This window comes from Eufriesea mexicana, unplaced genomic scaffold, assembly GCF_001483705.2.
Source record: "Eufriesea mexicana isolate 0111107269 unplaced genomic scaffold, ASM148370v2 scaffold4744748280, whole genome shotgun sequence".
NCBI classification, from domain to species: Eukaryota; Metazoa; Arthropoda; class Insecta; order Hymenoptera; family Apidae; genus Eufriesea; species Eufriesea mexicana.
The window spans coordinates 303659-315263 of record NW_016907957.1 but is presented as its reverse complement, the minus strand read 5'-3'; the positions used below and the strand labels follow the sequence as shown (position 1 = coordinate 315263).

The window sequence follows — 11605 nt, the reverse complement described above, 5'->3', positions numbered from 1 at the left end:
AAACGGATATTTTACAATTTGATATTTTTTTTTTCTTAATCTATTTTGTTGCACTGTCTTATTTCTAATATACAAAATTAGACATGTGTGATGTTCTAATACTTTAAATAGCAGTAATTAAATTAGTGCAGAATATGCAAGTGATTAGTAACGATGAAAAACATAGTTGTAATGTATTCAATGGAAGCTTCGAAATGCTCCACGGTGACTGACGTGGTATGCCAAGAGTGGGTATTTGACGAGTTGGTCACACCGTGGCCAGTTCCGCGTAAATGGATTGCAGGTGGTAAAGTGTCGACTATTTCACAAAAATTTAAATATTTTTTTCTACACTTTCGGTGAAAAGATTAATTAATCTCTATCAAAATGGTGTTATTAACAATGATTGCAAGGGTAGTAGATGGTTTGCCATTGGCAGCTACCATGCAAGAAGATGAACAGGTTAGAAATCTGTTATGATGAAATGTCAATTTATGGTTGAATTTGAAATTTTCCTCATATAATTTTTATCATTTTATATAACAATTTTTTTTATATGATGCTTCTTGTACATAACTACATGATTTATAATTAATTTATGTTGAAATGATTATAATGGTATATTGAAATATACTACTGTTGCTTATCAAAGTATGTGACTATAAAATTTTTATTTATTTAAAAATAGTTTTAATTATTTCTATTTGGTATATTTTTCTTTAATTTTGTAATAATTATATTGTAAAATTGTTAACATTTTTAGTTTGTGTTGTATGAATTTATTAATTAACTATAAATGTTTCATTAATTATTTTTAGAGTGAAAGGAGTATTTTAGAATATCAGAATCAGGCAAAATTGTTATTTAGAAAATTGGGGCCCCAATCTCCAACTAGATGTACTATAGAAACAGGTCCATATTTATTCCAGTAAGTTTTTTCCTGTTATAGTTTATAAATTTTGTAACAATAAATTATCAATTGTGTTAATCCACAGTTATTTAATTGAACATGATGTATGTTATTTGGTATTATGTGAAAGAAACTATAGTAAACGGATTACATATAGTTATCTTGAGGACATAGCACAAGAATTTCATTCTTTATATGGCAAACGTGTTAATACAGTTACTAGGCCCTATAGCTTTATTGAATTTGGTATGTGCCTTTTTTCTACTTTATATCACTCAGTTTACAAAATATATTTGAAAATTTATTACATATGTTTTTTATTTTCTTAGATACATATATTCAGAAAGCCAAAAAAGTTTTTTTGGATGGTAGATCAAGAAGAAATATGAATGCACTTAACAGTCAACTACAGGATGTGCAAAGAATCATGGTTCAAAATATAGATGATGTTTTACAAAGGGGTACAGTTCTTTCAGGTAATAATTGTATATATAGTAGTATATATTTAAATATATTCTCTTATTTAAATACCTTCTATTAAACTATCATTTATTTTGCAGAGTTGGATACGAAGACACAAAATTTGTCTATGTTATCACAAAAATATAAAAAGGATGCAACTCATTTAAATAGAAAGTCTATGTATGTAAAGGTTGTGGCTGGACTTGTTGCGTTTTTGGTCTTTCTATTATATTATTTTATTCTTTAGTTCTTTAATTTATTTGATAAATTGGTTATTATTGTGTAAAGACTTAATATTTTTCACCTATATAGTTTTTTCACAATTATTAAATATTGTTTCTGTGGATTTATCTTTCCATATGGTGTATTTAAATTTTAACTTTATTTAAAATTGGAAATAATGTACATATGTTGTATTCAGAGAAAAGCTAGTCACAAGGAATATGATACTAATACCGTATATTTTTTCGTATACTGCCACACAATAAATTATAATAATTGTGTACAGAATTAGTATAATGTATGACCATGTTTATTTCACTTTAGTAAAAAATAATACTAACAGTTTTATCAAAAGTAAGACAATATATACAGCCATGGATATTCTTATATTGATGGATTATGCTAATTCTACTGTTTTATTCATAAATCATGAAAATTATTGTTCTAATCATATTTAAGGCTATATTTTATTATCTATATGTTATTTCATATAATTTACAAAATTGTGAAGACTTCTCGTTTAAAACAAATTTCTTGTATTTATTCCTGTGATTGTATTATACTCTGATATACAAATGTTTATGTATTTATTTTTTCGGGTCGGGAATCAATGAAGTTGACTTGTATTGTCATTCATATTCTATTTATACGTGATTCAGTTGTAACAGTCTACTGAAATATTGTATTTACAATAAAAATAAAATAAAATTTGTATATTCGTTTAAATTAAGGATAACCATCTTGATTTACTTAGAAATTTTTTAACATGTATAACATGAGTCATCTTATTGTTCCATTTTGACTAATTCATCATAACTAGGTATATTAAAACTCGACGAACATTCGTTTTTTCGATCATCAATTAATTTTTCCTCCTCAGATTCTGAAAATTCAGAATTAAAGAAATAATTCACAGGTAAATTCTTTTTTTCTTTCACTGTTCCATTGTATATTCTTTTTTTCCTTCTTGATCCAATGCTATTATTATCGCTGTATTTTGTATTACTTATATCTTCATCATCTGAAATATTACTTAATATATTATAAAATTAATTATAATTTAAAAAACAATAGTAATTACATATAGAGAACATACCGGTATCTACAATTTCATACATATATGAATGATCCTTTAAAGTTACATATATTACTGGAAATTCGATTATAACTTTATTTTCTAAATTTTCTTTTAATGAGAGTGTAATGTCCAATTCATAGAACCTAAGCATTAAGAGTTCAGTAAGTTATATTTACAGCAGTAAGTTGTATTAAAACACAGAATTAAATATACATACTTTAAATCTGATTTTACAACTTTTTCTGCTTTTAATAGAACTTTTACTCCAGATAAACCAGCTGCCTGATAAAATTGTAATTTCTCATTTAGGCACATTCTTAAATTTAATTCCTCTATGTCACTTTTATTTTCTACTGATTTAATAGGATCCAAAATTTCCTCTAGAAGTAATGATAATCTTGTTGATTCTAAAACTCTGCAATTAATATAACATGTTATTATTAATGAAATTACCTATAATGTACATTATGAATATAAAGAGAGTTATTACCTTTCTGTAATCCATTTTGTACATTCTGCTTGAGGAAAAATCCATTCTATTCTCCAATATAATTCATTACTTTTCCAATTTAAATATGTCGTATTATTTTTGTGTTTACTAAAATGTTGTGGCATAAATTGCAAAACAACTTTCCTTTTAAATGCAGCTGTTTTTAATTTATGCAGGTGCTACAAAAATAATGTTTTTGGCATAACATTATATATTATGTTATAAAAGAAATAAGACAAATACTTGAACAAACCATCGGTAAACTGATTTGACGTGTACATCTTTTAAATGGATCTCTTTTCAGTTGCTCAACTGTTCTACCCACTTGTTCAAGAAGCCTATAATCTACAAAATAACAATTGTTAAACATTTTTGACATAAATTTATATAATTTATTCAACTTACCGCTTAGAACATCCAAATCCGTAAATGATTTTAATGGTATAAATTTTGTTCTATCTCGAATACCGTCACAATTTAATTCTTTTTTATGAATGTTTACACATTGAAGACAACAAGTTCTAACCTCACACTTTGGACACGTGTATTTCGCTTTACTTGCATTGCACACTTCGCAATTTTCAATCCTGTGAATAAGACTAATTTTAAAATATACTTATGAATGGAAAAACTTAAATAAAAATGAATACTATTTGAATATAATAATTATCTCAATGATAAAAAGATATCACACTTGTCATTGGATGTCGCCATGCTGATCTATTGAGGTAATTTTGTGTACAGTATAGATCACACGTAAACTATAACTACGCAATATCGTAAACTGTTTATAATATGCAAAACTTGGGTCATTAATGCAACAAAAATACTGTTATAAGGTTTATTTATTTATATTTTTTTACATATATTAATAGATATCGTATATAAGCTAATTTCTTGTAGAAAGTTAAAATTGTAAATATATATGTACATCAAAATATTGATAATTTGGCTCTGTTCTTTCGTTGATCTTGCTCAGCAGCAATACTTCTGTCAGATGCTTTTAAACTAATTAACTCTTTTTGTGTATCATTATACTTCATTATGATGTTGTTATAATGAACACTTCCCTTTGTATGCCTTGCCAATGATTCTTTTAATTTTGTCGATTCTCTTTCTAGTCTTAAAATATTTTCTCCAATTTGAAAACGTGCTACGTTTAATTGCCGATTTGATTCTGTTTTAAGATTATTTTTATTTTTTGAAATATTTCTTTGCATTTCAGATTTAGCTGCAAAGAATTATTCAGAGATTCAATAAAATCATTAAGATATGATATTCAATATATGACAATATATGATAAGAAATGATATATAATATAAGAACACTTTTTTAAACATACGTTTATCACCTAAGGTTGCATTTATGAAATTAAACACATTATTTTCTTCTCTCTCTTTTTCTCTTTGGTACTGTTTTTCTCTTTGCTGTTCCAGTTTCTGTCGCTGTTTTCGCAGTTTACATTCTACAGAAAATAGATTTTTATCTCCACCCGCATTTTCTCGTAATTTCATACAATGATCTACAAATACAAATTTTTGTAATCAAAGTACTCATATACTTAGCTAATCATGTACAAATATACATACCCAAAGATTTACCAGCTGGCAACACTGTTGCTTCTACTGGTTCTACTCTGCCATCTGAACGTTTTCCAAGGCCAGTGCCCACTACATATCCCATCTGAGCCATTAATTTACTTCCAATGCCGCGCGTGTGTTTTTCCCAATTTCCTAGCGGTGTGTTACTTTCTACCGTGAGAAGAGATTTATGAATTATTTCTTCTCTAGAATATTCCGTTAAATCACTTTCGCTATCACTTTCTTCCGACGTATCTGACATTTCCAAATCTGCGTCACCTATGATAATAGCGTGAAATGAATATAACAAATTGAGTTGGAAGAAAAAATTGCAAAAGTGTTTCAGAAAATACATACCAAGGGGTAAAAGATCCTGCAGAAAAACTTCTATAATATTACCATTTGCTTCAAATTTAATTCGGAATACATCATCTTCTTTCTCTGGCAGTTTTAGTACGATACATCTGTGCCATAATTGATTTTTTTGCCTTGCTAGTACTCTACTACCCATTTTTATACTTTGAAAATCAGGTTCTCTGTAAAGAGGTTACATTTTTTATTTTTGCATGCACATTCATTACTCAGTATCAACAGATTCATTTACCTATATTCTTGTATGCTAGATAATGGTACTAATTCTCCATGTGAAAATCTGCAATCTTTATCAGAAAATTTACATTTTCCATCCAAATAATAAGGACATGGAAGCATTTCTTTGTGTGTTGGATTTAGAAAAAGTACCCTGACCTAAATGATAGTTTATACTTGAATCTTTAGAATTACATAAAACATAGATAAAAAAAGTTATCTGTTTCCTGTTGTTGTTTCAGAAAGATACATTTGAATTAGCAATTAACTTAAATCTAATTATAATTAATTCCTTTCTTACCTTTATATCTTGCATATTTTTTATCTCTGTGTTGTCATTCTGATAAACAGAGCATATCATAGCATTATGATAACTAATGCCTCTCCAACTGCTACCATGGGGAGCTCTACATTTCATGCCTTTAAGCTGCCTCAACTCATCCTACAAGATGAACTTGCACCGTATAATTGTGTCATTTCTATGCCATACAGAATACTTGCATACTGACTTCTATATTATTCGAAGCTCCATCATCTTGTTTATCCTGCTCTTTATTCTTAGAATCATTCAAGGTTTTCTCCAGTTCTGCCTAACAAATTTACATTCAAGAAAACGACATAGGGTTATTTTTTTGACTCTCTTACGTTCTATTTTTTTTTTTTTTTAATAATTTTCTCACTGAAAACACAATTACCTTGAACAGGGCATATTCTATTGCCAAGGGATCATCTCTAACATTATCGGTGTCGTCATCCTCATCGTCATCTAAATCTTCGCTATAAGTTTCGACACCTTGCAAGCTTTCTTTTGTTAAGGTAATCAGTTCTTGTATGTCTGACTGTAAACTTAATAAATTCTCCCTATCCGCTTCTTGAGTTGTCACGGATAAGGTCGCTTGAACTTGAGCTAGCTAATATGGCAAAAAAATGTTAGAATACAAAAATTAAGCGTGTTCCGTTAATTAAAAATTAAGTAGACGAGTGGAGTTACTCGAAAGGTTATATTATTTCCTTGTAGAATATCCATAAAATTATAATTTATACCTGCTGTTCGTACTGTGCGATTGCTTCTCTTAAACTTTCGGAGTCTGTCATATTATACTATGTCGACTTATCCTGTGCTGATATAAAAATTCTAGAAGAAGCGAAGGAAACGTAACTTTGACAGTTTACATTCAGACCCTTTCTGTCCTTTATAATTTAACGATCGTAGCGGCGTATCATAACCAATATTAAAAGGATCTAGCTTAAAAACCCTAAATGTTAATGTCCATTACGTGGCGACATCTCGGTTGCATAGTCACAAATTCTGTTTTAAAATACGCATTGGATATATACGAATATTCCTTCTACAGATATTTCTAAAGATTATAACTTTCAAAATATAATTATGAAAATTTACGATAAGATTTATTTAATATAATTTTAATATAATTAAACAGATATTATCAGTAAATACTTGATAAAAGAAGGGTTTACCGTAGCCTCGGTAGCGCAGTAGGCAGCGCGTAAGTCTCATAATCTTAAGGTCGTGAGTTCGATCCTCACCCGGGGCATTTTTTTTTCAAACATAAATAAGTTGAGTATTATGCTACTTTAATCGAAATTATCAACGAAAACGAATGTTTGCGTATTTGAACAAAGAAAACCAGATTGTTTCGATGTTTTCTACATCAAATTCAATTGATGAAATGTCAAATACAATTTCCAAATAAACGAAATATGGGATATTTCCAAACGTGCCAAATTATCGCCGGAAAGAAACAAATGATGAAAATAAGAAGTCGAAGCTGGTAATAAGCGCTAGTGGATGGGGACGCGCGGTTTTACGAATGAGAAACAGAGCAAGAGACAATTATGTAAATGTAACACTCGCCAGAGGGACTCGAGGCTTCTTGGAATTGAAATGTGGTAGTTAAAACGAGTCGTGAATTGTTTGTTGCCCTTTAGCGATACCACAATTTGCAAGCAAACAGCCCATTAAGCTGAAGCTGCCACAGTCTCTACCTTTACGTGGTGAGTAGGTGTTGTGACCCCTCCGCTGGAATAAATGTACCGAAAGCGACATAACCTTCCATCACGTTTATCTACTTTGTTTCCGCGATGAAACGAAATATATATCACCGTATCGTACGCGTCGAATTACTTTGGCGATCGTCGGTCGTCACCTTTTCGAATAATATCGCTTTCACTTCGTACAATCTTGCAGCGTGAGTTCCTCGAAGACATAAGACACGGAGGATGAAACGATGTTTTGTCATCGAAGGATAAAAGACCGCGTAGATGAAACGAGTAGAGCAGGATGAGAACGAATCTCCCCGCGATTCTTCGATCTGCTCGCGCTTATCGTATTTTCAGGTTGATTATACGTCCGTGGATATCGGCGAGCCGTGGCAGAAAACGGGAGAAAAGGGAGAAGATTGGTCGGGAGAAGAGAGGCGGATCCGCGTTTTCGCGGGTTATTTTATGCAGCCGCTATGCATCCGTTACGTATAAATGCAGAGACGCGGCCCGATTTGCAGGTGCACAGCAGGCTCGTTGCAAGCGCGGTTGATTCCGCGTTGATTCAGGCCGTATTCAGTGCATCGAGTCCCGCGATGAAAAGGCGTTCCGCTTTCTGAATATATTCCAATTAAAAAGTCGGAGCTTCGTTACACTCGGCCCTGCCCGCGTGCACTCTGCACCCTGCACCCTGCACACCTTGCACCCTCTACCTTTGCCTCTCTCTTCCTCTATCCGCCTCGCTGTTCCTCCTCATCCTTGCTTCTCGCGATTCCATCTTTCTCCCCGCAGTCAGCCTCGTCACAGCCGACTCCTTTTACTTCTGCTTTTTGCCTTCCACCAACGGAGCCACCATCTCTTTTCGCTACTCCCGTGCAGTCAGCCATCCTCAGCTACCTCGCTCTCTTCCACTCTCTCTCTCTCTCTCTCTCCCACGGTTTCTCCAGCAATTACTCCGCCGCTTTTTTTCTAAAGAATTAGAAATGCCCAGGCTCGTCCACTTTCTTCGTCCTCTCGTTTCTCCTTTCGTCGTTCGTCTCTCCCATTTCCTCGTCCTTGATCATCGCCATCCGCGTCTACCCCTTACTTTCATTTTAAACGAGGCCTCGCCTTTTCAGATACATCTTTCCCCTATCCCCCATGATATCCACGACCGCGAGTAACAGAGGAAGACACCTAGAAGACACGCGACGTTCTCTCTTTCTCCGTTCTTCTCTTTTCGAAAAGCAGCCTGTACGCTCTTCTTCAAAATGGCGACTAGAAAGAGGACGCGAGCGACTAAAAAGACGTGGTCGAACGTTAATCGAGAACGTGGTCGTTAATTACCAATCGGGACGAACGCGTGATGCGACAGGCGCGCGAAAACGATCCGTTTGTTTCCGGGGGGGAATCCCGGAGCGTCGGTTTCAAAGGATCGTACCTATCGACGGTTGCGAAGGCGCACGCAAGGCCCCCCGCGAAGTATTTAACGACGCGATTCTCGGAGGGTAAGAGGGAGACGCGCATCGCAAAGCGAAGAGGGATAAGAAGCGCGTGTCCAAGTGCCAACACGACTTACGCACGTATGCACGCGCGTCCACGGTTATTCGCTCAACGACAATACGCACGTGGCCGAGTGCACGCGACGCCACTTCTCTTCTATCCCAGGATATCTCGTTCGAGTCGTGTGAGACTCTCTGTGCTTGGGATCCACCGGGGATCCTTCGCAGCGATCGTTTCGATGTACAATGGATTTCGATCGAGCCAGTCATCGATGACTAAATTACAGCCGTTTACACGAGTCGAACGCACTCGAATCTATGAGGACATGTCTCTGCGTGACACGGTAATTCCGTCGATGTTGTTTGCCGAACCAATTATCCCTTTCCGCGACGTTTCCGATCGGGCAGTCAGGTTAAAACTCGTTAGCGTCGTTTGAAAAAATTTCCACTCGCGAGGAACTCGCGGATCTTTGTTACCTTTTGACGAAGACCCAACAACGATCGCGATACGCGAGACGACTCAAGAACGCGTTAAAAGACGAAATTAGAAGCGTAGAGTGAGAGAAGCGAGACAGATGGTCGGGACAATACGCGTGGCAGGAAATTATTACGAATAATATGCGATTCATTATAGCGAAGTAATTACGCGTGAGGAATTCTAGGGTACCGTCGCGGCACGACGGCCCCGCCGCGAACGGAAAGAAGCAAAGAGAGATAAAAAGGGGACGAGTGTCGCAAGAATTCTTCCTTCACTCGCGTGATTTCACGCTCGGCAAGATGTATCTCTGTTTTTTTTATTATTCGAGGACCAGACGCGAAGAGTCTCCTGGTTTATTTCATCCCGAATGAACCCGAAAGGAGCGTCTCTCCCATTCTGGCCTCCCTCTTTCTTCATCGCTTTCGCGGCGCAACCCGCGGAGAAAGTTGACGACCTGTGCTGCGCGACTCGTCGCCGTCGTGCAACAATTTCTTCTTGTCAAACGGTACATCCTCGTGTTCTCCACGGGTCCTTTTAACTTTCCACGCGCCTTTTCCTCCAATTACGGCCCCATTCATCTTCCTGGAACGCGCCGCGGCTTCTTAGAATTCGCGTTCGATTTCGAGGAAATCAAAGAGGAGCTTTTCGAGAGCGAGTCAATTTTCCGAGAAACTTTCGGCCACGCTGGCGAACGGTTTGCAAAGGAAAGTGATTAACGACGTCGTTACGCGAGATCGTTCGAAATTCGCTTAATGTAGTCTAATCATCCGTGTAAAGAGCTCGAACACTTTTCGTTCTCCTCTTCCCGATTCTTCTCGTTCTTCTCTCTTTTTCTCCAATTAACGGCCGAGTTCGCGACCGGCTCGCGAAAAAATCATCGCGACAATCGCGATCGTTTCTCTCCGGTCTTTCTCTTCTTCTTCCACCCTCTCTTTCTCTTATGCATACGTGCACACGCGGACTCTCTCTCTCTCCTTCTCGTCGATTCCGTTCAATTAAATCCGCCAGCCAATTCCAGCCACGAGTGGCACCGGCACTCGACTTGTATCGGTTTCAGCCAATTACTTTCTGCCGGGGCTTGCGAATCGCTGTTTCTGGCCACGTGCCTATTGTCACGCGCGAATTGGTCTTCCCGATACGGGCTCGTTACTCTTACCGTTTGTCCAAATAAAATAGCCCGATTTTCGCCCTCGCCCGCCTGCGTCCTTCCATTTTCTTCCCGTATCGTTCGCCGTATCATTCGCGATGGACGAAAATGAATGCCCGGCATCGATTCATTCTCCACCGTCACGGTAAATGCGACGTTTAACGAACAAGAAGAGGAAAACGAAACGAGATGGACTTTCGAGAGGACTGAAGAGAAATTCGGGGTTGGTATCGCGACGCGAAAGAAGCGGAGGATCGGGTCGCGTTGCGTAGCGCGTGAAAGGAGCAATCACAAGACGGTGTTTCTGTTCGATAATAATTTATTTATCTACAAGAATTCTTCGGTTGACGAAAAGTCGTCGGCTAACTGGAGAAAGTAATCGATTACCAGCGGTGAGCGTTAGCGAACTAGATCCCTAAATGAAAATTGGCCAGTGATCGCGGGGAACGATGGAAAGCGACCGCGCTCCTGGTCGAGATCGTTGCACGCGTCGCATGAACGTCATTCCCTTCCCGATTACAGTTATCTAAGACTCTATGACACATCTACGAACTCGAGTCGCTATCGACTCGACTAGACTTCGTTTGTTCCGAATAAAAGGAACATCCTTCCAGAAGTGGGTATTACGCGTTTGCCCTTAGCTAAACTGGAACAAGCGGAAAGTCGCGAATGACGGAAACAGATTATCGGAACACGATTTTCGATCATCTCCTCCGTTCATTTCCCTTTTCTTCGTCGTAAACGAAAACGAACCGACTACGGCTACCGGTCAACTTCTTAATTACATATGTACACTGTCTCGCATGCGGGAATAAACGCGAGAAACAACTCGAAGACGGAACCCAGCCTGTGGATCGCGAAGAACGCCCCCACCGTGAACGAGTCTCTGTTTGTTCGCGTTTTACATCGTTTCTCAGTTCATGCACTTCACTGTGATAGAGGCAGCGCGTGATCTTTTGTACCAGGATAGAGCTGAACGAACGATCGCGAGAGCCTTCTCGCGTGCACGAGCGATATAGCGGAACGCACGGTGAAGTATTGCACGTAAAGGATCAGCGACCGCCAGGAATCGTGAGGTCTCCAGGTGGAGAACACGGGCACGTCGAGGTCTAATCGGAGCCATCATCGACGTTGCCTCCGCTTCGGAATCGTTCGAAGCAGGTCCTTCGAAGAGAGGAGGGCTGCCGAC

General features: G+C 36.9%; 3 protein-coding genes and 1 non-coding gene across 4 annotated transcripts; 2 read left to right on the top strand and 2 right to left on the bottom strand.

Annotated features, from left to right (window-relative positions):
* Positions 1 to 79: 79 nt before the first annotated feature.
* Sec22 (vesicle-trafficking protein SEC22) lies at positions 80 to 1686 on the top strand. Its single transcript, XM_017900077.1, has 5 exons — positions 80 to 441; positions 798 to 907; positions 975 to 1135; positions 1219 to 1365; positions 1450 to 1686. The coding sequence occupies exons 1-5, from the start codon at positions 367 to 369 to the stop codon at positions 1596 to 1598; spliced, it is 642 nt and encodes a 213-aa protein (XP_017755566.1). The 5' UTR covers positions 80 to 366; the 3' UTR covers positions 1599 to 1686.
* A 672-nt stretch (positions 1687 to 2358) lies between these two features.
* LOC108547553 (box C/D snoRNA protein 1) lies at positions 2359 to 3855 on the bottom strand. The gene is made up of 7 exons (XM_017900136.1): positions 3836 to 3855; positions 3547 to 3728; positions 3395 to 3486; positions 3142 to 3320; positions 2869 to 3066; positions 2670 to 2794; positions 2359 to 2594 (listed from the first exon to the last, which is right to left on the bottom strand). The coding sequence occupies exons 1-7, from the start codon at positions 3853 to 3855 to the stop codon at positions 2359 to 2361; spliced, it is 1032 nt and encodes a 343-aa protein (XP_017755625.1).
* Positions 3856 to 4073: 218 nt separating this feature from the next.
* LOC108547500 (zinc finger CCCH-type with G patch domain-containing protein) lies at positions 4074 to 6483 on the bottom strand. Its single transcript, XM_017900065.1, has 9 exons — positions 6354 to 6483; positions 6005 to 6220; positions 5819 to 5899; positions 5611 to 5751; positions 5326 to 5468; positions 5079 to 5257; positions 4731 to 5000; positions 4484 to 4663; positions 4074 to 4372 (listed from the first exon to the last, which is right to left on the bottom strand). The coding sequence occupies exons 1-9, from the start codon at positions 6402 to 6404 to the stop codon at positions 4074 to 4076; spliced, it is 1560 nt and encodes a 519-aa protein (XP_017755554.1). The 5' UTR covers positions 6405 to 6483.
* Positions 6484 to 6792: 309 nt separating this feature from the next.
* Positions 6793 to 6865, top strand: TRNAM-CAU (transfer RNA methionine (anticodon CAU)). Its single transcript has one exon. It is a non-coding gene; the product is annotated as a tRNA-Met (tRNA).
* The last annotated feature ends 4740 nt before the right edge of the window (positions 6866 to 11605 follow it).